Source organism: Rhinolophus hipposideros (genome assembly GCF_964194185.1).
Source record: "Rhinolophus hipposideros genome assembly, chromosome: 12".
NCBI classification, from domain to species: Eukaryota; Metazoa; Chordata; class Mammalia; order Chiroptera; family Rhinolophidae; genus Rhinolophus; species Rhinolophus hipposideros.
This window is the reverse complement of record NC_138058.1, coordinates 62,120,935-62,144,442: the sequence shown is the minus strand read 5'-3', so window position 1 is coordinate 62,144,442 and position 23,508 is coordinate 62,120,935. Positions and strand designations below refer to the sequence as shown.

The window sequence follows — 23,508 nt, the reverse complement described above, 5'->3', positions numbered from 1 at the left end:
AATACTCAGAAAATTCTCCCATTGGCCCCCACCCTACGTGGACTCTGGAAATCTTGTGGCCCTGCTTCCCCCTCAGGACTCAGAGCCCCCCTTTCACCATCCTCCAGGCTGTAGACTCGGCCTCATCCCCTCCTCTCACCTGCCGTAACAGCAGCAGCCCCTCTGAGGAGGGTCTTGCTACCTCCAGACACGTACCCTGCCTCCCTCCCACCCCTCTGTGCCCCTGGGGACCTTTTCTAATTTCCCTCCCAGGCCTCAATCTGTAGATTCCTTAACACGCTTCTGCGAGCCTGTCACGGGGCCCAGGCTGGCTCTGCAGCCTCATCCTGCTGCCTCCACCTCCCACACCCCAGCCCTAGTCAACTGCCCACTGCCCCTGGCATGTGCTTGCGCACGGCTCCAGGCCTTGACACAGGCGGGCCACTAACAAAACCTTACACAAGTCCCACTCACCTCCCAAGACTAAGCCAAGTCCCGCACCCCTGTGGGCCTTCCTTCATGCACTCCCACTCTGCCTCCAGTACCCTGAGTGGGCTCTGCTGCAAGGAGCATTTATCACACTGGGTGTCTGTGCCAGTCAGGGTCCTGGGGTGCCAACCACAGAGTCCAGCTCAGAGGGCAGTAAGCAAAACAGGTACTGATTCGAGGCTGAGGAACTGGGCTGGGGGCTGGGGCAGGAACAGGCACCATCTCTCCCAGAGCCTCACAAGCCACAGCGCCACGAGCTCTGCCCGTTCTCCATGGTCACCGCAGTCATCGCTAGCTATCTCTGCATTCCTCCGCCTGGACATTCAAAGTCCAGGACATGAGCATGGGACTGGCCATGTCCAGGTCTCCTGGCTACGTGCCAGCTACAGGGAGCGACATCCCCTCAGCTCCACAATGACAGGAAGCAGTTCCCCACCCATCCTGAGGTTCTCCTCAATAGAAAGGGCATTCCAATGCTGAGCAACCAAACTGCAGGGTCTGTTTCCCCCATCAGACTGTGAGCTCCTTGAGGATGGAACCTGGTTTCCTCTTTATAGTCTAGAGTCTGGCACATAGTAGGTTCTGAGTAAATGTGTGTTAGACTATGAGCAGTCTAACTGATCTAAATTAAAAAATTTACCCTCCTCACATGCATTTGGTTCTCTACTGGTGACATAGTGAACCAATGCCCGACACCCCCTGCATTTCCTGGTCCCTGGTCCCTCTCTCCCCAGGGCCACCTCTCTCTCCCTCCTCAGAAGGTCGTTAGCACCACCGCTGACTGTCCATGTAGCTCTTGGTCAGCTTCTTACCGTGAGTGCTCACTGAGCTGGCTTCTCCCCTGGGATGGGGACTCTCGCTCATCTGTGCCCCTGTCCTCCGCAGCTCCCTCCCCACCCCAGCTCTCAGCCCAGTGGCCCACACTTTACAAGTACCTGACAAATGTGTTTGGCTGGTTGACTGTGTACCGGGAAGATTCAGAGGAGGGGCATCAGAATGGGTTGGAATAGCAGAGGGCAATCCAGTAAAAGAGGGTGCCTGGTGGTGTTCAAAGGGGTGGGGTCGGTGAGGGAGAGGGGGCTTGATTCTGAGCAGCCTTTTTGAGTGTCAGACACAAACCTAACTCACCTTCTCGTAAAATCCACCAATGGCCCCCAGTCTCCTGTGGGATGAAGACCATAGGTGGCTTTGTTTCTTTCACAACCTGATGTGGGCTTCTCTCTGTGGCTTCTCTCCCTGTTGCTCACATACACACACCACACACTCAAACACGCACATGTGCTCGTACACATGCATACATGCATACGTGCTCATACACACGCACATATCACTCTCTCACACAAACACCATACATTCATAACCACATACACCACATACTCAAGCACACACTCAAACACACACACACACATGTCCCTGTCATTCCCACCTCACCCCTCCAGCCCATCCGGTGAGCTGCTAGTTATTTTCCGAGGGTTCCCTTAACCACCCATCCTCCGCTGCACCCTCCATGTACCCCGCTGAGTAGAGCCAGCCACGCCTTCTCTGCGACTCTTCTGCCCAGGGCTTGCCCCGATAAAACTCTACTCACTGAGCATCACTGAGAATGTGTCCCCAATTAAACCGTGACCTCCCCAGATCTGCGAACACGTCCATTCATGTGTGTCCCCGCTATCCTGCCCAGCACCCAGTACACAGGAGACAAATAATACCTAGTTAATGAAAAATGAAAGTGCCAAACGGACACAAGCCGTCTGCAGGTCCCAGAACTCAGAATCTCAGAGTCTGCCTCTGACAGGGGATGTCCGCACCTCAAGCTCCTTCAGCTGTGCACCCAGTCACCTCTCCAGGGTCTTCCCCGCTTTCTGCCCTGGGCACTTGGAACTCTCCGCGGTGCTGAAATTGGCTGTCTCACTTGCCCCCAACTCTGTCCTGGCTTCTTGACTCCAGTCCCTCCAGGCAAGAACCACCCCCCCACACACCCACCTTCCCAGGGCCCACCCTCCAATGGAAAGAAGCAGTATTTCTAACTGTGCTATAAGCAGAACACAGCTTCATGGAGGCACAGGGCATTGTGAAACCCCAGACATGGGAGTGAGCCACCCCCAACCCGACATCAGCTTCAACTCTCTCCCTGGAGACAGACACAAGTCTCATCCTTCCCAGGTCCTGTGGCCAAGTTCTAGTCCCTGGAGGGGGTGCCCACATCACGCAGGGACTGTAGAGCCACCCCTGGCTGCTCCCAGCCTGTCTGCCTTGGCCTCCCACCTAGCCCTTCCGAAGCCCCCACACAGCTCTTCTGTGTTCTGACTTCCCCACTTGGTTGTTTAATTCACTGGACAGCATCCCTCCCCAGCTCCAGCAGGTCACCATAGAGCCCCAGCTCCCTGCAGAGCTCTCTGCACACTGGTCTCGACCTCATTTCTCATCCAACTCTCCCAAGCCCTGGCCTTCTCCCAAGATCTCTCAGCCCTGATCTGCCATAATTTCATCTACTGCTCAGAGTATTCCCATCACCCCCTCAGCCTCCATCCTCTACACAGGGGAAGGAGCCACGTGGAAGCTTCTTTACCGGGGGCAGGAAGGACTAACAGCTGCTAGTGTCGACCTAACCAGGGCACTTCCTGTCACGTGCAGCCTCAGGGTTTGCCCAGTGGTCTTCTCTGCTGAGTCAAGGGTCTTCTCCCACCTCTGCAGTGACCACCCTGTGGCCAGACTCCTTGAGCTGCTCTTGGGGTCCTAACACTCTGTCCCCTGCCATCCCCCTTTCACATGAAAGACCATTCTCTTTGACTCCTACTCTGCTACCACAAGGCAAGAGCTGTCAATGAAGGTGATCAGTTATTGGCTTGTGTGTAGGTAAATCTTACCATTCGGGCAGCTGGGAACCCGGAGAGTTGAAAGAACCACCTCTTTCTGGCCACTGTGTGTGGAGGTTTCTATTCTGCAGAGTTGGCCCCAGGGCTTCATGCTGCTCTGTGCTCAGCGGATCTGTGAGGGTGGTCAGTCTTTCCCAGGAGGGCTATTTAGCATTCTTCAAAGCCACTGAAGCTGAACAGACTAGATAAATCCCTCCCCAGGGAGGACCTAGACAGTGAATTTAACAATGCCTCAGCAGCCATAGATTACTATACAAATTGTGGGGTCATCACCATTGTTTTTAACGCTGGTGTCACCTGAGGTTAGAGGGGGCTTGATTTTTTACATTCCATCCAATTCCACTTCAAATGGTTCTGTTGGATCATATTTTGGAGATGCTATTCTTACCCCCAAGAACCTGTCTACATCTGGTCTATAACCCACACTGAATTCCAATCAAAGAGGAACATTTTGCGCAAAACATGATTCCAGGTGCACAGAAGGCCAGAGAGACAAGCCCTCCAGGAGATTACAGCCTAGAAAGGAGACAGACGGGCATTGCTCTGAAATTAGGCAGCCAGGGATCGCTCAACGTCTCGTGGGACCACAGGAGAGGTCTGTGATCAGGAACTTGGTAGAGTTCTTATAGGATTGGATTTAAGCTGAGGTTTCAGGAATGGATGAGACCCTAAGAAACATGTGTGGGGAAAGAGTTGGCCAAAGGAGCAGAAAAAAGAAACTACCAAAGCCAAGGAACAGGGTATACTGGGTATGAACTTGGAAGATTGAGGGGGATGTGCAGATGTGAATAGAAGATGAAACTATGAAGAGAAGGAACAGGTCATAGGAGACTCTCAGAGACGTGGGGGAAGAGTTTAGAAAGAAGGGATCAGGCATTCCTTGACTGGGTGTGCCTCTAGATAAATAAAGAGCCCTTCCTCAAGGTCACCAGAAGTTGTGGTGATTCTGTGGCTTGATCTGTGTAGCCAAATCAAGCTGCCCCCAACAAGCCCAGGCTGGAAGCTGGGCTTTTAAGGAAAAAATGTAAATGACATTTATATCATCTTGGAGGGCGTGAGAATGTTCCCATTGAGGGTTAATTTTCAGTTCTGCCCAGCAAACACATATTAAGCACCCACTTGTGTGCAGCCCTGGGTCAGGGGCTGTGGGCATGTAAAGGACCTTTGGTGCCCAATTTCACTGCTTAAGAAATAGGTTTTATCATCCAGCATTGGACAACTTGGAAAAGGCAGGCTGTTGAGAGGTGGTAACTGTTCTTAGGGCTTTTGTTCCCTTTCAGATAAATGACAGGAATTTCCACTTGTACAACAGGAAAACCAGAAAGTCTCCTCACTAAAACTCTAAGTCAGGCAAGATGTCTGAGTCTTTCGTGCTTCCCGTCTACAGAAGACCCTGTCTCCTGGGAAGGTTTGCCTGCATGGGGCTAGGGCTGGTGTGACTTCCCAGTAGGGAACACTCCCCTCCAACTCAGGCTGGACGTGCAATCCACAGGTGGTTTGATTCCATCTTACCTGGAAGCTGGAACCCATCTGGCCCTCAAAGTCTATTCTGAGGCCAGTTCAGAAAAGGAGAGGGGGAGACGAGTCTAATCTGATCAGCTGGTGGAGGGGAGGAAGAAGGGTAGCGTTCAGCTTAGGAGCCCATCCGCTCAGGGTCCTCTCTGACTGGCTATGTCCCCATTGAGCAGGAGCAGCAAGAGGCTGTGTGTGTGTAAAGCCACCGTGTGTCCCCACAGTGTGTGCACACATGGTGCCCCTCTGCTTCTGGATGAATTAGCCTCTGGGGGTGCTTGGCACAGTCATCACTAGGCTTTCTCAGTATATTTCACGACTGCTCTGAGTTTATGATTTTTTCAGGTCCTTTATCAAATATGTGTCATAAATACCAATGGAACCGGGAGCATTTATCATCTAGCTGGGTTCTTACTTGAGCTTGAAAAAAATTATTTGGCCGCACAACCTTTCTCGGGGCTCTGATTTAATGGACTTCTCTGCTGTGAAGCTACTGAAATGCGTTGCCTTTTAATATTTGACTCCGCTTCCTCTTTATTACCACCTCAGACAGCCCTTCTAGCCCAGCTGGAACGAGCCCATTAGTCTCTGACAAATAACTTCTGTCATTTGGTGAAAAATATGCAGAAGTTTGGCTGCAACTTTATCTCCAGTCTGGGTTCTGTTTGTGGCGTCACTCGCCTCTAAACAACGCATCTAGCCCCAAGCCCACTCTCCCCAATGTCCCCTTTTCCCTCTGATGCCACTTGCTGCTGGGTCCACAGTACCAGTTTACCCTGTGCACTTATAATGGGGTTTGAGACAGGCACTGAGAGATGTCCACAGCTGGGTGTTAAGAATTAGCCTCATAACAGCATTATTCACAGTAGCGAAAAGATGGAAGCAACCCAAGTGTTCACCAACAGATGAATGGATAAATAAAATGTGGTACATACATAACAAATAGAATAATATTCAGCCTTAAAAAGGAAGGAATTTTGATATATGCTAGAACACGGGTGAGCCCTGGAGACATTATGCTCAGTGAAATAAACCAGTTACAAAAAGACAAATACTGTAGGATGTTTGTCTACATATACAATGAGAAGCCTAGGATAGCCAAATTCATAGAGACGGAAAGCAGAATGGTGGTTGTCGGGAGCTGGGGAGAGAGGAGTGGAAGTTGTTGTTTAATGGGCAGAGTTGCAGGTTTATAAGATGAAAAGAGTTTTAGAAATTGATTGCCCAACAGTGGAAATGTAATTAACACCTCCAATCTGCACACTTAAAAATGGTTAAGATGGTAAATTTTACCACAATTAGAAAATAATAACAATTAGCTTCAAACCGAAGCAGCGAAGGAGAAACTGACACAGAGAAAGTTTTCTGAGCACTTGAGTCCGTCATGTTTGTATGTCTTCTATCTCAGTTGACTCTTGCTGCATAACGAACAGTTCTAAGATTTAGTGGCTTAAGACAGCAGCGTCTTATTTAGGTTCTGATTCTGGAGTGACAGTTGGGTTAGGTCAGGCTGGGTCAGGATCAGCTGATACTGGTCAAGGTTGGCTCGTATAAATGGCTCATCTGGGGCAGCTCGTCTCTGCTTCATGGTCTCTCAGCCTCCAACAGGCTGTCCCAGGCTAGCGCAGTGGGTGGTGGTGGCAGGGGTCCCGAGAAAATTAGCAAAAGCAAGCAAAGCCTCGTGAGGCCATGGCTCACACTCACACAACGTCCTTCTGACCACATTCTGTGGTCCAAAGTAAGGCACGAGGCCAGTCCAGATTCAAAGGGTGGGGAGATAAACTCCATCCCTTGGTGGGAGGGGCTACAAAGAATTTTTGCACTCTACTACACCCACTAGATATAAGCCAGACCCTGTGCTAAGTGATGAAGATAAAAATATAAATAGAACACAAGGAGTGCAGGAGGCAGACGTGTCAATAAATCCTTACAACACATCGTATGCTCTGCAGAGGTGAGCACAGGAGACTAGGGGGGCATGCCAAGGAGGGCGGAAAGCAGGGGGCTGTCGTAATACCTTCACCAGCATTGAAACATAGTCAGAAAAAGGGAGGCAGAAAGATCAGGAAGAGGGGCAGAAACGTGAGTGAAAGCTTAGAAGGGAGACGTGCTGGGTGAGGCTTCTTGGGGAGTGAAGGTTAACCCTGGCCGGCCCTGGAGTGGAGGAACTAGGGTCCATCTCAGAGGGCCTTGCTTCCCCTGCTCAGCCTAGAAGGGTTTCTTTCAGCAGCCGTTGGTGGCTGGGTTGCTGTGTGGAGGTGGCTTGGAGAGGGACAGGTCGGAAACAGGGAGACATCCTCCGAAGCTGCTGCAGTGGCTCAGGTGGGAGGATGACCACTCACTAGGACACTGGCTGAAATGTGGCCAGAAGAGAATGGATGTGGAGATTTCTAGGTGGTAAAAGAGGCGAGACTTGATATAGGGAGGGGTAGGGGTGGAGCCAGGGAGGCGCCTAGTGAACAGGTGGCCCTGGGCTTTTGCCAGGTGTGCAGCAGAGGGCAGTTCGCCACAGAGGGGCAAGGCCAAAGGCAGTGGGCAAGCAAGGGCATGGGGTCCCAAAGACACAGGAGGGGCATCCCACTCAAAGTTAGAAAAAACACTCAAAGACCGGAAAGCCGGCCAATAGGGAGGGATCCTGAGGTCAAGGCTTTGCTTCCACTCGCTAGGATGGAGCCCAGCCCTGCTGAGGCTCAGACTGGCAGACCTCTCACTCACTAGGCACCGCCGTGCCTCTCCTGGGGAGGCCCAGACAGTCTGCAGGCCATCCCGTCCTCCACAAGCCTGAGGCAGCCAAATTCCGCGGGGTGCTGGGGTGCTGCTTGGAGTCACTCTGATGAGCCAGGCCTGGCCAGGCTCTACCTTGAGGCCTGTGGACTGCCCAACATGGGCACCGGTGGTTTGCTGGAAGGCTGCCTCAGGAGACCTCCATGCCCCTCCGACATTAAGGGGCTGTCCTTTGCCGATACAGGGGTGGGCAGGAGGGCAGCTCGTGCCCAGAGCTGGTGCCGGCTTCCTCCCATGGACCCTGGGTTGTGATGTCCCGAAATGCTACCTCTCTGGCTGGGTGCCCCGCCGGCAGCAGTAAGCACATTCGGACTGATCAATCCTTTGAAGGCGCTTGGGCCCTGCTGTGAAAAAGGAATCCCCTGGTGAGCACTTTCATAAATTGAAAAATTCTTCTGAAACAGTAATCCTGCCCAGCTATAAATACCAGATTTCCACAAAGTGGGAGTAGAACGCCTACAGATAGAAGAACCTGGATGTCCAAGCACCTCCCAGATCCACTCGGAATTCCCGGGAGCAGGCGTTGCTGCTGGGGCTGGGGCTAGGGCTGTCATCATTACCTTGGTTTGAAGGACAGCCTTCCCAAACAATGAGAATGCTTTGGGCCCAGAAGGAGTGGCATTTTGTGTACGCTGTGCTTTCCAGGCGCCCTAAGCAGGGTACTCAGCAGGCACGCGGGGCTGCGTCTGTCATTCACAGCAGTGTAAACACCGGAGGGCAAAAGAGCGGGTGCCCTTGGTGCTTGAGGGAACTGAGGCCCTGAAAGCTGGGGCAATGTGCCCAGGGTCACGAAGCCAATTAGTGGCAAAGCTGGAATGAGAGCCTTCCACCAGGTCTTTGAAATTGTAGCCCCACACCCTGCTCTTTCCCCCTACACTGCTCCACCCAAAAAGGTGACATCATCCACCTGGCTCATGGTTTGGGAATGAATTCAGTTGGTGGCTTTGGGAGCTGACGCGTGAGCACAGCCGCTCAGCCTCCACCCAGCCTGACCCTGAAGGCTCTCCCTGAGCAGCCTCTCCATGTCCAGGCCATGGGCTCGTGCTCGTCCTCCTCATGGCCACAGCCTCGTCCTCCAGCCCAGACCCCAGCCACTGCCTCCTCTGCTCCCACTGTCCCACAGGCCCTAACCCTGACCCCAAAACTTAACTCATCATCCCCGCTTCCCGACGTCCCTCCAGAAACCTGGAAATGGTCCTCACCCTCCCCTTCCCGCGTCCCCTCCAGCACTGAGGGCCACAGCGTCCACCGCCTAAACACTCCTCTTTGTCTGTCTTCCTGTGGCTGTGTGTGTTCAGGCCTTTGTCACTTCTCACTTGGATTATGGAATTATCCTCACCATCGACAATAACATGGAGCCTGTTTGTTAAGCATTTACTGTATGCCAGGCATGTGGCTGACATGATTTTAACCTTCAACAAAGAAGGAAACTGAGTATTTGGGGACATTGGTTAACTTTCCCACGGTCACACAGCTGAGGGGAGGCAGAGTTCAGGTTTTCCTAGGTCTGGCTCTGAAGCCCAGCTCTCCGCCTGGCACTTTCCTACCTCCGCCCATCATTCCCCCTCCTGCCCCTAACGTGACTGCTGGAGTGATGTGTCTGAAGCCCAAGTCAGACCCTGTCACTGCTCTGCACGGAATCCCTGGTGGCTCCTCAGTGCCCAGGGGTTACACTCAAGCCATCTGCCTGCCCACACATCGAGTCCTCCTCACTCCCCCAGACCTCTGCTCTGCTGTATCTGCCTCACAGGCACTTCCACGTCCTCTACCTGGTGCTCTGTGCCCCGCTGCTAACCTGAGCACACCTGTGAGCAGCCTTCAGGAGGCCTCAGGCAGCGCCATCTCACACACACACACACCCCTGCAGGTACCTGGCTGTGACTCCACCTCAGTCTGACTTGGGGGTGGTGGGGGTTTGTGATTTGCGTTGCCTGCACACCTCTGTCCCCCCATGTGGGGTGTGCTCCAGAACCCCGCTCTCACTGTCTTCCTTGGTCTCCAGCAGAGCCAGAGTCAGGTGTGTCCTCACAGAGAAGGGCCTGCCCGACCTCAAAGCCCGCAGGTCCTTGCCCATCCCTGAGCCTGAGCATCCAATCTTCACCAGGCTCTGGGAATACAGTGCGAGCCTCCATCCCCACTTCACAGATGTAGAAACAGAAGATCAGGGAGTGTGGGGGCTTTTCCATGGGCATACAGATATCAGAGGCCGAGCTGGGCTCAGCAGGGCATCTTGGCAGGCAGCTGATGGCAGCTTATGTGGACAGAGATGACTGGTAAGGCTGGAGCAGGGCACACTGGAGGGTATTTCCAGAATATCAGCCAGGGTTCAGCAGAGACCTGCAGGGCTGGGGAGCTGGTGTGGGGCTAGTGGGCTGCACTCAGTTCTGCAGACCGCCCTTCCCACTCACCTGCCAAAGGACATGGCATGCCTGTTAACAGTCTAGGTGCTTCTGGCCCTCGGGGCCTCTGATGTCCAGCTACCAACAATGCTGAGGGCAGGCTCCACCCAGGAGTCCAGGGCACAGGCAGGCAGGGCGAGGCTAGTGGGAGCTTTTGTCATCCGAAGGCCCTAACTTTTGCAAATGAGTGTTTATAATCTAAGTAGAGTAGCAGTCAGACTCTCCTCCTTCCGCCTTCTGTGCCTTAAGGTGGGTCTGGGAGAAGCTTCTGACAGCCCCAAGGTTCGGAGCCCGTGGGCCTGGCACACTCTGTGCCAGCCCCAGGTGGCCAAGACACCAGGCAAAGGTAGGTGTGCACCAAGGTGGGAAGGTCCCAGAGGCCACTACCTGGGACCTGGTGGGGCTGTAAGCCAGGCTGTCCCAGGCTGAAGCCCCAGGCAAGGGTGGGACTCCTGAATGACCCAGGAAGTGGGAGGAGGTACAGATAATCCTGCCCTTGGCTTGCTTCTCCCAGCAGTCCCAGAAGTGTGACATGGAAGGAAGCGCCCACCAGGCCCTCACTCCACCCCTCCTTTTGAGGGATTCCCTCCCCAAAAAGCTCTCCCCAGCCATGGCTGCGTCTAACATAAGGGATGCTGTTTTTGCAGCGTTTGTGGGTTTTATTCCTTTGAACCATATCCAGCCATTATACATCATAAGGCCATGCTTTTCTTGGTATCAGGTACATCGGCACTCATTGGCATTTGGAGAACTTGTTCTGTAGTGGGATCACAGTTTTTAGTTGTCTGTGATAACGTATTCTCTATGTTTCCAATTGTCACTATGGGACTCTTTTTCCCAGGCCTTTCAATTTCTGGGTTTGATTTTTTTTTTTTTTTTTTGTAGTTGGGTTTTCTGTTTTGTTTTGTTTTGTTTTTGTTTTTGCTTTTGAAAGTTGTTATTCCTTTGGTTATGTAGTCCCTCCCAGTTGCTGCTTGTTTATGCATTATGTTTGTGACTTCTTTTGACTGTCAGTGTTGAGCCAGTCTGGCCAAGAAACAGTATCAAGTATTTTCCTATTTCTCTAATTCTTGAAAAAAAATTTTTTTTAATTAAAAAAACAACAACAAAAAAAACTCTTAATGGGAACCTGGCCCTGTCTGTCTTCTCTGTTCTGCAGAAATGTTGAAGGAATTGAACCAGCAGCGCAGAGCGAAAGCGTTTACAGACCTGAAAATTGTTGTTGAAGGCAGAGAGTTTGAAGTCCACCAAAATGTTCTAGCTTCCTGCAGCTTGTATTTCAAGGACCTGATTCAAAGGTTTGCCTTCCTTCCAGCTGTGGTCGGGTCTGTTCCTTTGTAGGACGCTTTTGTGTCGCTTTTCTCCTCCCCTCTCTTGCAGGTTCCTGAAGCGTGACTCCCTGTCACAGAGCCAGTAGCCATCTCTCCTCCTCCTCCTTCCTCCTCCCAAGTGCCCTCTCACACGCAGCCTCAGAACAGCCACTGCCCCCAGCCCGGCCCACACAGCTTTGCTGGTCCCCAGGAGCCTCTGCCAGCAGTAGACAACACCCCCGCCCCACCACGAGGACCCTGCGTTCTTAGTGGCTCACAAGCTCTCCCTGAGATTAGGACTGTAGACTCCACATTAAGGGACCACTGCACACGGCCCCCCCTGGGCTAGCACAGGGTCCCTGGCACCATCGTCACTGCTGTCGATGGTGACCTAATGCCAGGAAAGCACATTGACCACACCATCCCCTGCTAAGGAGACGAGGCACCCAAGGGGGCACTTTTCCGCAGCCCGAGTCAGGGAGAAGAGACTTGTAGCCAAAGCCTCCTTCATGCTGCATGTCTTAATACTTGTACACTGAGCCTAAACCGGCATTGTCTGAGGCCAGACCAGGTGTGTCCTAAACACGGTCTCTCTCAGCCTTTGCTCCTCCCCGTCTGCCCTCTGCCCGCCTATTTCCACCTGAATGAGTCTTAATGGTGCATGAGCATCTTTTCTTTTTTTTTTTCCATTCCGTTGACTTTTTAAAATTTGTCTGCTTCATACCCTTGCAAGAAGTCAGGGGCCACCTTCTAGCTCCTTAGTGAGGGAGAGCAGCCGAGGGGGCCAGCCCAGGGTAACACTTCCTGTTTCTCTCACCCGTCAGCAGATTAATGCCGCTGCTCATTTTGCCTTGCAGCCTCTCCGGGGCAGACGCTGAGCCGGGACTGTGCTCAGAGTGGGAGGACAGGACCTCTGCTTGCTTCCCAATGCTGTGTTTGGACTTGCCAACTAATCCCAGAGTGACTGTGTTTTGTTTCAGGATGGCACACTGGCTGGCATCTCCCTTCCAATCCGTTGTGTCCTTTCACTTAGAGCTGAGCTGCCCGGCGTGCAAGCCCTGCCCAGCCCTCCTGGCCCCAGCCATGCAGGAAGGGGCAGGCTCTTTGTGACTTCCAGTCTCATGGACAGCTTGGGTCTCCCGCCCCTGCTGCTTGGGTTCTCTCTGTCTGAGCACTGGTCAGGGGCATGAGCTCTGGGGTGAAGGGGCATGTTCAGTGGCTTCTTCAGGCCAAGAGAGGTCTTTGTGCTGCCACTCTTGGCAAATTCGGAAATGGGCAGAGACCAGCACCTGGCTTCTGAATTGCAAATGTGACATCCTAGGGCTTTGGTCCCTGCTCCAGCCCAGCTGGAGAGCACAGAATGGGCAGGATGCAGGGGCAGGTTGGTACTGAGCAGGGGCCCAACGCTGAGCTAAAAAGATGTGGGCAAGAGGAGCACAGGGTCCCTCTGACTGTCTTCAGAGACTTACATGTAAAGCCAAACTCTTGCACACCATGGAAAAGAGGACACTACTAGGTGGGAATCCAAAGTAGTGAGGCTTCTTAAACAGTCCAAAAGGGGGAAGAACATTCCAGGCAATGGATGGGTGGCCTGGAATGTTCTAGACTGCAAGGAATGTTCTGGAATGTTCTAGGGAAGGGATGGGTTGCCTGAAATGAAAAGTTGGGAACAGAGACAGTCATGAGAAGTGGGGAGGGGCAGATGGCCTTTCCAGAGATCAGTGTGAGCTGGGGTGGGATGGGCAGGCAGGCTCTGACTCCTGGGTTAGGGCCCTGGCCTTGGCCTTAGGTTGTGGACGTCATCAGAAGCAGTGGGGAAAGGATGCCCACCCAACAATGGGAGATGTGCCTCAGTGACCCTAACCAGGTAGACGGGTACTGGGCCTAAGAGGCAGTCTGTGGAGGAGACAGGGCACCCCCTTGGGAGCTAGGAGACCTGGGTTCTACACCTGACTCTGCCACTTGTCCTATGGCCCCAGGCAAGTCACATCCTCTCTCTCAAGCCTCAGGTTTTCTCATCTGTAAAACAGGATGTTGGTTCAAATGATGTCTAGGTTTCCTTCCAGCTCTGACATCCTAGAGTGACAGAAAGGGGATGGGCAAGGCCAGCCCTGGAGAGGTTTCCCAGGTACAACACCAGCACTAGGACATGAGAAGGGAGAAGACAGGGAGGAAGGCAGGCCCACGGACCAATGTCAGGAGAGCCGAGGGAAGACGATGAACTGAGCGTTTGATGTGTCACGTTTCAGCAGCCTGAAGGCCACCCCAGGACAGACACCTGGTAGGCAGCCAGACGGGTGGAAGCCAGAGAGGTCTGAGATCTGGGGAGCAGGGCTGGGTCTTCAGAGTGAGGGAGGAAGCGGGGCTGCAGCCCAGCCCAGAGGCGAAGCTGCCCTTAAGTATCAAAATGTTAACTTGTAGCCATTTTAAATTTTATTTCCCTCGTCCTAACTACAGGCACACATCACCATTTCTGCTGATAGCTGCAAACAAATTCTTTCTGTGGGGAGAAAAGCAGACTCTCTCTACAGGAAGATGATCTCCTTTCTGGCCATGTGAAATCCACAAGAATTTCACATTCTTACAGGTCAGGGAGCAGCTGATGTTACCATGTCATTTCAGTCTCCTCGCATCTGTGACCCGAGAGACTTAGTGTGCAGCAGCCTGAATGGCCCAGTGGGAGAGATGTGACCCTCTCCGCCGAAACCCAATCAGGGGCTTCCCTCTCAGGCGGCTGCACTAACATGAGCCGAGGGAGTAGGGATAATCTGTGGAACACGACATCCTGGTCCTTCCCTTCCTGTGGGCCTTACGTGAGCACTGTCAGGGGCAAGTGGCCTGTCCTCTGCTGTCCCAGGACCCCCAGGCATGGAGACTCAGGGAGCTTCACTCCTTCCCACTTCCAGCCTGGGGCAAGTGACGAGTGCACCCCTCCAGTCCCAGTGAGCCCCAGGTGTGGATGCCTCGACAGACAGGACCCCAGGACAGACAGAGGGATACCAAGTCCAGTACTCAGCTTAGCAAACAATCAGGGCCCCCTCCCGAGTGCCAGGTCTCACAGGAAACACTAGACGAGATGGAGACCTGCCTTTGGGGAACCCACAGTCTGGTAGGGGAGAAAGGGTAAAGCAGCGCAAGGGGCAGAGCAAGTTGATGCAGAAAGGGAAGTTTAATACATCCAAAACTTTTTTAGAAATAGGAGCCACAGAGAGTGTCACAACAGAAAGAACTGTAGGAAATCAACCTTGTTTAACAACAACAACAGAAAAGGAGTTTTAGGCCAAGTGCTAACTCTATGGGGGGAGGGGCGTTCAGGGACAGCCCGGGAAGAGGTGGCATCTGGCATGGGTTTTGAACCGAGAATGGGATTGGCCCGGCAGATGAGTGGGAAAGACTGCAGACAGCAGAGGAAGATGTTCAAGGCAGAGGACAGCTGGGGGTGGGGGGTGGGGCAGTTAGGGCACTGCAGGTACCTCAGTGCTGGTACATCTCCAAGCGTGAGGTGAGCACGGAGGAAATGAGGCTGCAGGACACAGGGGCCAGATTGCAGGGCTTTGTTTTAGGCCTCGGGGTGTCATGGTCAGATCTGTGTTTTGTGCAGATGATAATCAGACTATAAGCAAGCCAGAGAGCAGGTCTCAGATCATCCTCTCCCAATGAGTGCCTGGGTTCCCCTTCAGCTCAGCTGCCCTTCAGCCCTAAAGCCATGCAGATGTCCTGCCCAGAGCCCCTGTTCTCCAGGTCCAGGCTCCAGGCCGAAGCCCCACTTTGTCACATGTCCTTTCTTCACATGTGTTCATACCTTTGGCGAGGCTGCAGCCGCTTCTTTCCCCTAGCCTTCCCTTACTTAGTTTCAAACTCTTCTTCCCCTGATGAGGGCAAGACCAGCCCACAAGGAGGCTTGTAGAGATGTCTCACGTCATCCTGGGAATCCTCCCCCTAACCCGAGAAGTAGGTACCATGAGTATCCCCACTTTGCAGATGAATAAACTGAGGCCCAGAGAAGTTTACGTAGCCAGTAGATTTGAGATTCAAATAGAAGTCTGACCCCAAAGCTCATGCTCTTACCATCCATTGCTAACCCAGAGGAGAATGAAGTGTAGTTTTATTTGTTCACAAAGTCTGTGAGGAAGGAAAACAAAATCTCAGGGCCGGCAGTGTGGCCCCACGTGCAAGGAAAAAGGACGCAGAGATTTTGTGTGTGCGTGCATGCAGTGTGCATATGGGTGTGCTCGTGTATCTGTTGGTAACTGGTCATTGGATCTGCCCAAAGAAGACATACTCCCCACCTGAGACAGGTACCTAAGTCACGGGCACTCACTCTCACACCTGCAAGGGGTCCATGTCCTCTGGCGAGAGGTCTGGAGGCCCCGGAGGATTTGGAGAAGAGCAGTGAGGCCAGAGCTAAGCCTTTGCTGAGAAAGCTGGACCTGCCCACCATCCCTTTGTGGCCCCCTCTGAGTCCCTATGACAATCGTGAAAACCCTGAAGCCAAAGGAGCGGCTTTGTCTTTGGATAACATGAAGGGTAGTACTGCCCCCCCTCGCCTGCCTCCAGGCTGGGGGGTGGGAAGGACCCTGCAGAATTGAGTGGAGGAGAGGACAGTGGACGTAACCCCGGGTTTTGGGAAGGAAGGAAGATATGTGGAGCAGACTAGGCCTTGTGGGGTCCTGGGGTTCCAACCTCCCAAGTCCAGAGTCACTTCTCCACTCCAGTGAGCAGGCCCTAGATCTGCCCTGGCTTTTCTTTTTTGGCCCTTGGAGGAGTCCCTTCACTTGTTCCCTGGGTGCCAAGGAGCACTCAGGGATGATTGGAGCCACAGGGGCATTGGCTGCAGTCACTGGCCAGATTGGCTGCGGGCCCATCAGAGAGGACAGGGACCTTTCTTCTTCAGAGACAGCGTGGCCACCGCCCTCCCTGCCAGCACTTCTGAACACACTCCCCAAGTCCAGGTGAGGGAGGAAATGCACAGCCCCAGAGGAGGGCTGACCCCTCATCACAAATGGGACAGAGACCTGGCCCTCTACCTCCCAGAGAACACCCTCTTTTCACAAAGCCTGTCGGAGCCAACGACACATTTGAGCTATATAGTCTCTGTTCATATTGAATGAAAATGGACGGACAAATTGATTTGTGGAAGTTGATTTCACAATCACCATGTATAGGCTCTAGGCTTCTCATCCATCTCCCTCTCCAGAGGAAGCTGAAAGGATCTGAGTGGCACAGATCCTGGACATAGGGGTGCCTGCTAGACTTTAAAGCAGTAATCAAACCATATGCCTCTCCCCTCCTTCCCAGTGAAGCCGAGCAGTCTGCCCCCTTTCCTGGTGGAGCAGACAGGTGTGGCTGTAAGACTAGTAACAAATGGAGAGATTCACACATCTCAGAGGCTGGCAGAAGGACATGAGCAAGACCCATTGTCCAGTCACCATTGGTGGGCAAGGCGCGCCTGAGCTGCCCAAGTCCTCAGGACCCAGGAAGACTGGTGCGTGCCCATGTTTGTGCCCTGAAGCTGATGGCATGCCTGGGCTCCTATGTATGGGGCAGGGTCAGAAACACATCAGAAGGGCAGGGACCTCCTGAGCAGAACAGGGCACCAGCCACATTCGACACCTGCTCCGTGACTGTCTCCCACCCACCACTGCCCCACACTTCCTTCTCATTATTCCAGGTCCAACTTGCAAAATGAAAGCATCTGATCACTGAGGTGTGTGAGGAGTAGGTGAGTGACTGTCCTGAAGGCTGGAGAGGGCAATTCTTATCCCAAGTAAGAGAACTGCTAATGGAGGGGGAGGGTCTCAAACATTTTAATATTTGGGACAAGGCGTGCCTGGTACGTCCACAGACCCAAGCCTGCCAAGCAGAGGCTATGTCCCATACCCTGGCTCTCCTAAGGCCACACCCCCTCTTGGGAGAAAGTGACCCCAGGAAGCTTTAGTGAGTCCTGTGTGGGCTGAGCAGCACCAGCCTGCCCCTCACTCCCACGCCCAAGTGTCAGGTTCATAGTCCCAACCTAGCAAGGTTATCACTGCCCTTCCCACCGTGCTTCCTGCCCCTCCAAGGTCATGCCATGACCCTGATTGCCCAGCAGCTCCTCACATACTCCATGAGTGGAACAGGACACTACAACCCTGAGGCCCAGCTGACAGCGGGGACAGATGGTCATCTTTGGAGGACATAGCTCCCTATCAGTGACCAGGGCCACCCATCAGGGGTGATGCCTCCTAGGATCTCCCTGCTCAGAAGGAAGAGGCCTAAGGAGCAGTCTGACAGTCATGGACACACAGGGACTGCCGGCCTCCGTCAGCCCCCACCCCCGTTTGAGCCACACCCAAACACAAGGCCTCACTGTCTGGGGCCTCGCCTTCTAGAGACCCTGAACTCAGACACCTGGCACAGCCTCCATCATGTTCCCAAGTAGTCCTCTGTGGCCAAGTGGAATGGCAGCTCAGCTCCAGTGTCTGGCATCTGGCCCCAGCGGCCTCCAGCCACTCTCCACAGATCCTTTGCCCAGCAGTCCCCTCTGTCCCTGGGTGGCCCCTACTGGGGTGCCTGGAGGAGAAGAGCCATGGCCACAGGTCACAGGGACAGTGGTCCTCTCCAACCCTGGACAGCACCTGTGATGGTGGACGTCCCGTGTGGCTCCCCATGCAATCCTTATGCTCCTCAGCTATGCTGGCCCCACCCTGTCCCCAGGACCCTGTCCCTGGCTCAGACTCTGGCCAAGACAAGCATCTCCCAAGAAGTGCAGCCATGCTGATCCCGTCAGAGACATCATTCACTCAGGGCCGTGGGCTCCCCTGGCCTTCCATCTGCTAGACAGCCCTCCTCACAGGTGGTTCCACGGTTCCCAGGCTCCCAGGTCACATGCATGTCAGTGTGTGTGTGTGTGTGTGTCCTGAAGTCTCATCTCAGCTTGTCAGTGAGTTTGGGCTCCCCTGCTGAGGACTCCTGGGAAGGCAGGAAGGACTGGGGGCCTTGGCAGAAGGTGAACAGCCCTACTTAGGCCTCGTGATCTCTGCAGAGTACAGAGGGCGTGAGGTGGACAGGTCAGACAGTGGCATGTAGGACAAAGGCACAGGCAGCAAAGACTTAGAGGTTGACCAGATGGCCGCTGAGGCCTGGGCCGTTCAGAATCTCTATGGTTTCAAGTGATCAGCTAATGCACTGTTTTTACACTTAACAAAGTCTCCCAAGCATGGACGTCCATCCTGACAGCACAAGGCCAGGTGTGTTAAGGCCCTTTAAAGTCACACACAGTGTATGTCTATGGGTTTGAGAAGGGGCTCTGCTCAGAGCCTCTGTTTAGCAGCACTTTCCCCCCTCAGCTTTCTGGGGCTGCCCAGGGCTTGGCCGCAGAATGCCCCTTCAGGCCCCTGGTTGGATGAGCCATTCTGTGGGGAGAGGAGCCCTGGCCCTTGCTCAGGCACCTGTCCCCTGCCAGGTCATATTTGTGTTTTAAAGGCCTGGGGGGGGGGGTGTCGGGAACGGGCAGTGCCTAACCAGAGAGCGTGTCGCTCTAATGGTGGCATTTCAGGTGCTGTCATGTAGAACAGGCTTTCCTGGGCAGGTTTTTCAACCTGTCACGTCAACTCTCCAGGGGACTTGAGACATCCAGTTCAGTACACTTGTTCTGCAGAAGAGGAGCCTGGCGGCCAGAGAAGTCAGGGCTGCCCATCCGTCGGGGGCAGAGCGGGGGCACCCAGGTCCCTTAGCTCCCTGCCCGCACAGGAGTCAGCCTCTCTCTGGGGCTAGCCTGCCACTTGCCAGATACCTCCAACACCCCACTGCCAGCCACAGGTGCACCCAAGGGACCGGGCAAGACAGTCTTGGACCCTGCCCTCCTCGGGAGCGATGGGAATGCAGAAGTCGTTTCCAGCCACATGGCTGAACCCCACCCCAGGCAGGACCCGGCTCGGTGAGACAAGGAGGGCTGGTCAGAACGGCCGAGACGGGGTGCCAAGCCGATCGCCTCTGAGAAATCTGCCTCCTGATTCTTAACGCTCTGGGTGTTTTTCCTCCTGGTCACTTCTGTATTGGTGTGATTTTTGCTTCATCTTATCTGTTTCCTTCCAGGTCCAGCTTTAGGGCGCGGCTGCCAGGCCTTGGGAGCCTTTGCAATGGTTTTGTATTTCTGTAGACACCAGATATAAACATATTTATATATTTGTGTCCCTCCCCTGCTCCCCCCAGTTCACAAGCCCGATGCACACTCTACACGCAGGCCACTCTGACCTCTGACCCCGTGTTCCATGTGGCAGGAGGGCCCCGCCCCGGGCCAGGTCCCAGGTCATGGCTGCTGGCTGTCTGTGGCGGAAGTCCTTGGTCGTTCCCCCTTCCCCTCCTCCCAGCTCTAACCATTCTGTCCGTCTATCTCGTCTCGTCCTCAGTTTCAAAGCAATGTCATGAAGGGCTTCCTTTCCATGCCTAAAAGGAAACAATATGTTCTTAGAAAGAGGTGGGGTTGGAGTCAGTGTTCCGGGACAGCGTGGGGCCTTCCGTCTTTGGGGCCATCAGGGAGTCTCCAGATTGGCTGTGATCACAGCCAGTTGGGAGCCTCGGTCTCGTTGGAGAACCTCCCAGAGGGGCCTGTTTGGCGGAGATGCCGGGGCCAGCAGCGGGCTGAGCCGTATTGTTTCCCTTTGAGGCCCGTCCTGCTCCTCGTCCCCATCCACAGCTCATGCTTTTTGATTTGCATCTTTTTTTGCATGGACATGCCGAGTAGTGATAAGCAGGGTTTTCTGTTCTTTGGGGCGTCTCTGGTCAGACTCTTCTCTTTCAGATCCCGCGTAAGGTCATTAGGTTCAGGTGTGTCACTGCCGTGTCCCTTGAGTCCTAAAATGAAGGGCGTGACCGAGGTGTGCAGGGAGATGTATAGCCCTGTGAGGAGGCGGCGTCGTGGCCGCGGGGTGGCAGGTAAGGACAGCCTGGTCTCTGTGCCTAGGTCGGTGCAAGACGGCAGCCAGTGCGGCCGGGAGAAGCTGGAGCTCGTCCTGTCCAACCTGCAGGCCGACGTCCTCGAGCTGCTGCTGGAGTTTGTCTACACGGGCTCCCTGGTCATCGACTCCGCCAACGCCAAGACTCTACTGGAGGCGGCCAGCAAGTTTCAGTTCCACACCTTCTGCAAAGTCTGCGTGTCCTTTCTGGGTGAGCCCAGGGAACACCCCGGACACCTGGGGCAGGGGGAAGAGGGCAGATGTGCGGAAAATTCAAAAATAACAAGGATTTAGAGGGGAGGGCTGTGTGTGCCCGCCCACTTCAGGTGAAGCCGGAGTTCACAAAGCAGTTCTAAGATAATTCAGATAACTGTATGCAAAGGACTTTGCTCCCCAGCATGACAGAGGACTCCTGTGCGTCGCTTCCCGGAGCCGGGGAGGCTGCACTGTGACCCCAGGCGGCTTCGTGAGGACAAGTGGGGCCGCAAGGGTTCTGTGAACGGCCCGTTCTTCCGTGGGGAGCCTGGGCCCTGGCCTCACATCCCTGTTCTGTAAACACTGAACAAAGGAGCCACAAACTTTTTTCCCCTTTAACTTAATACCTACACCACACCAGGTATCCACACAGGTCTGGACGTGTAAACTGTCCCCTGGACACCCAGACCTGCTGCCCAGGATGGGGACTGAATGTCAGGGCTTCCAGCAGGCCCCCCGCCCGGAGAACACACTTACTTTACAGTTGGGAGCTGCCCTGCTTGAGTGACAGTAGGGAGAGGGAAGGGTAAAGACAAGAGTCACAAGAACCCGTGGCCACGGTGTGGAGTGCAGAGAGAGAGAACTAGGAGCTAATCCTGGAGACAAGAACAGATCAGGTGGGAACAGCCAGGGGCCTGAAATGTGACCCCGGGGGAACCGAGCAATCGAGAAGGGCCAGTTTGAGGACAGAGTCCCAGAGAGCAGTTTCCAGGCTCTCGGCCTCACGTGCAAAGGTGCCGGCTCGGGTAGTAGATGGTCATCAGCTGTGACTAGTTGGCCATCAGCTGTTACCAGTTAGCCATTAGCCACTGATACAACTGCCGTGGCTAAGATAGCAAGCGGAGTGCGGATTGTGGATTGCGGAGAGACAGATTGCAGTTAGCAAGTGAGGTTGGTTGGCAGGCAGAGAAGTGGACAGTGAATTGCGGATCGTGTGGCTCCTGCTTCCTGTGTCTCCAACCCAGCTGCCAGCAAGACTATAGCAGTATGACTCCACTGTTTATGTCTCCATGGGTGTTCCTTTTCGACCTCACCATGTCCTGCGTTCTTATGTGGGGAGCGGGACCAGAGACCCCGCATGCCACCCTGTATGACAGCCAGGAACCACAGCTTCAGAGTTAGGCTCACAAAAGTATGGATGTCCTGGGACCCACACACTTCTAGGCTAGAATAACCGTTAGTCAGATCTCAGGAGAGCTGACCAGACTGACCTCAGAACTAGAGATCAGGCGGGGTGAAGCTGAGGGCCATGGGAGATGGTAAGTGAGCATGTATGGGGTGTTACTGCTGCCGTGACCCTAAAGTAGGAGTCTGCGACCCCACACATGCCTGTCCCACTTATGGAAGATACCATAACCTCTGCAGTGTACCCCTCTCCCCACCCCTGGCCCACAGCCAGTGAGGGAGCTCCGAGTGTGGTGCCAACACCTTATCACCTCGGTCCTGCTGGGGCCTGTAGGAGGCCCTGGGAGAGTCAGCATCAGATGGGGTGGAGGGAACCCCAGGAAATGGACACAGGACCTGGGCTTGTAGGGACTCTGGATGCTGGAGGCAGGTCACCAGGATACACAGGGACAGAGGGTGGGAATGGGAGGCAACCAGCTCGGGGCCCTACAGTCAGTGGCCATGTGCTCTCGCCCCCAGAGAAGCAGCTGACGGCCAGCAACTGCCTGGGGGTGCTGGCCATGGCTGAGGCCATGCAGTGCAGTGAGCTCTACCACATGGCCAAGGCCTTCGCACTGCAGCTCTTCCCCGAGGTGGCCGCCCAGGAAGAGATCCTCAGCGTCTCCAAGGACGACTTCATCGCCTACATTTCCAACGACAGCCTCAACACCAAGGCCGAGGAGCTAGTGTACGAGACAGTCATCAAGTGGATCAAGAAGGACCCCACATCCCGGGCGCAGGTAAGGCCTGCCCCTCCCTCGCAGCCCACCCTTTCTCTGGTGTCTGGGGCATAGTGCAGGTGTGGCATCTGGAGCAAAAATGAAGGAAGGTAGAGGACGCAGGATCTGACCGGCCATGGGAGTGTATAGGAGCCAGCAGGCCTGGGCACAGGGAGGCTGGAACTGCTCCCGTGGGCAGCACAGAGGTGGAGGGCAGGATGAGAGATGAGAAATCAGTCACCAGAGGATTCTCCAGGGCCGGCATTCCACCTGCAGGAGACCCAAGCTGACCAAGAGGTCGCAGAGCGTGGTGGACAGCATGAGGGCCCTGTAGGGAAAAATGTGCCTGAGCCAGGATGCCCCTGGGGCTCCAGTGAGCTCAGACCCAGCAGGAGCAGCCCCACCCCAGTTCAGGTTATTGAGAAGGTGGAGAGCACCTGGATGTACTGCAAATCACGCTGGAGATAGGAAACCACTGTGCACATGACAAGAGGGAGGTGAGTCCCTCAGAGGGGACAGCTGGAGGAATCAGAGCCAGAGTCCAGGGCAGAAGGAAAGGAGGGCAGGGTCCCCAGAAGGGGAACCTGAATCACAGGAAACCAAGCACAGCCCAGCAGGATCTCCGGCCAGAAAGCACCAGCTGGAGGCCCCACTAAGAGCGGAACTGCCTTGGTTCCAAGGTGTCAGGAGCCCCTGGGAGTTAGTGAAGCCACACAGGCGCCACATTCTTCGGGCCACACACACTGCTTCCCTCCTGCTTCCTCCGTCCCTCTTAAGTGGGTCGGCTTGTCTGTCTCCTCCCTCAGGCCCCCGCTAGTCTCACCAGGATTCCTACAGTCATCTCTGAATGGTTTTCCTGCCTTCAGTCTCCCTCCTTCCAAGTCCATTTCTGCCCTGCAGCTTCAACACAGTGACAGGGGCCAGGGGCCAGTTTGAGGCAATGGGACACCACTAAAGGGGTTTGTTAGTATTGGGGAAACACAGGTTCTGACAGTGGTGACTTGCAAGTTTGCCGATCGATCACCATCCGCTTTCCTGGGTCCTCCCATATGTTCCTGAGTTCCTGCGGTGTGCAAACCTGTCCA

At 54.3% G+C, this 23,508-nt stretch overlaps 1 protein-coding gene across 5 annotated transcripts in view; it reads left to right on the top strand.

Annotated features, from left to right (window-relative positions):
- Nucleotides 1-23,508, top strand: part of KLHL29 (kelch like family member 29) — a 292,525-nt gene that overhangs the window by 259,782 nt on the left and 9,235 nt on the right. For 4 of the 5 annotated variants that reach the window (XM_081069766.1, XM_081069763.1, XM_081069762.1 and 1 more), the window contains 3 exons: nucleotides 11,199-11,337; nucleotides 20,294-20,496; nucleotides 22,185-22,444. In XM_081069766.1, coding sequence (XP_080925892.1) covers nucleotides 11,199-11,337; nucleotides 20,294-20,496; nucleotides 22,185-22,444 — 602 coding nt within the window. The remainder of the gene's footprint in view (nucleotides 1-11,198; nucleotides 11,338-20,293; nucleotides 20,497-22,184; nucleotides 22,445-23,508) is intronic. The other variant, XM_081069765.1, reaches the window with a different exon arrangement.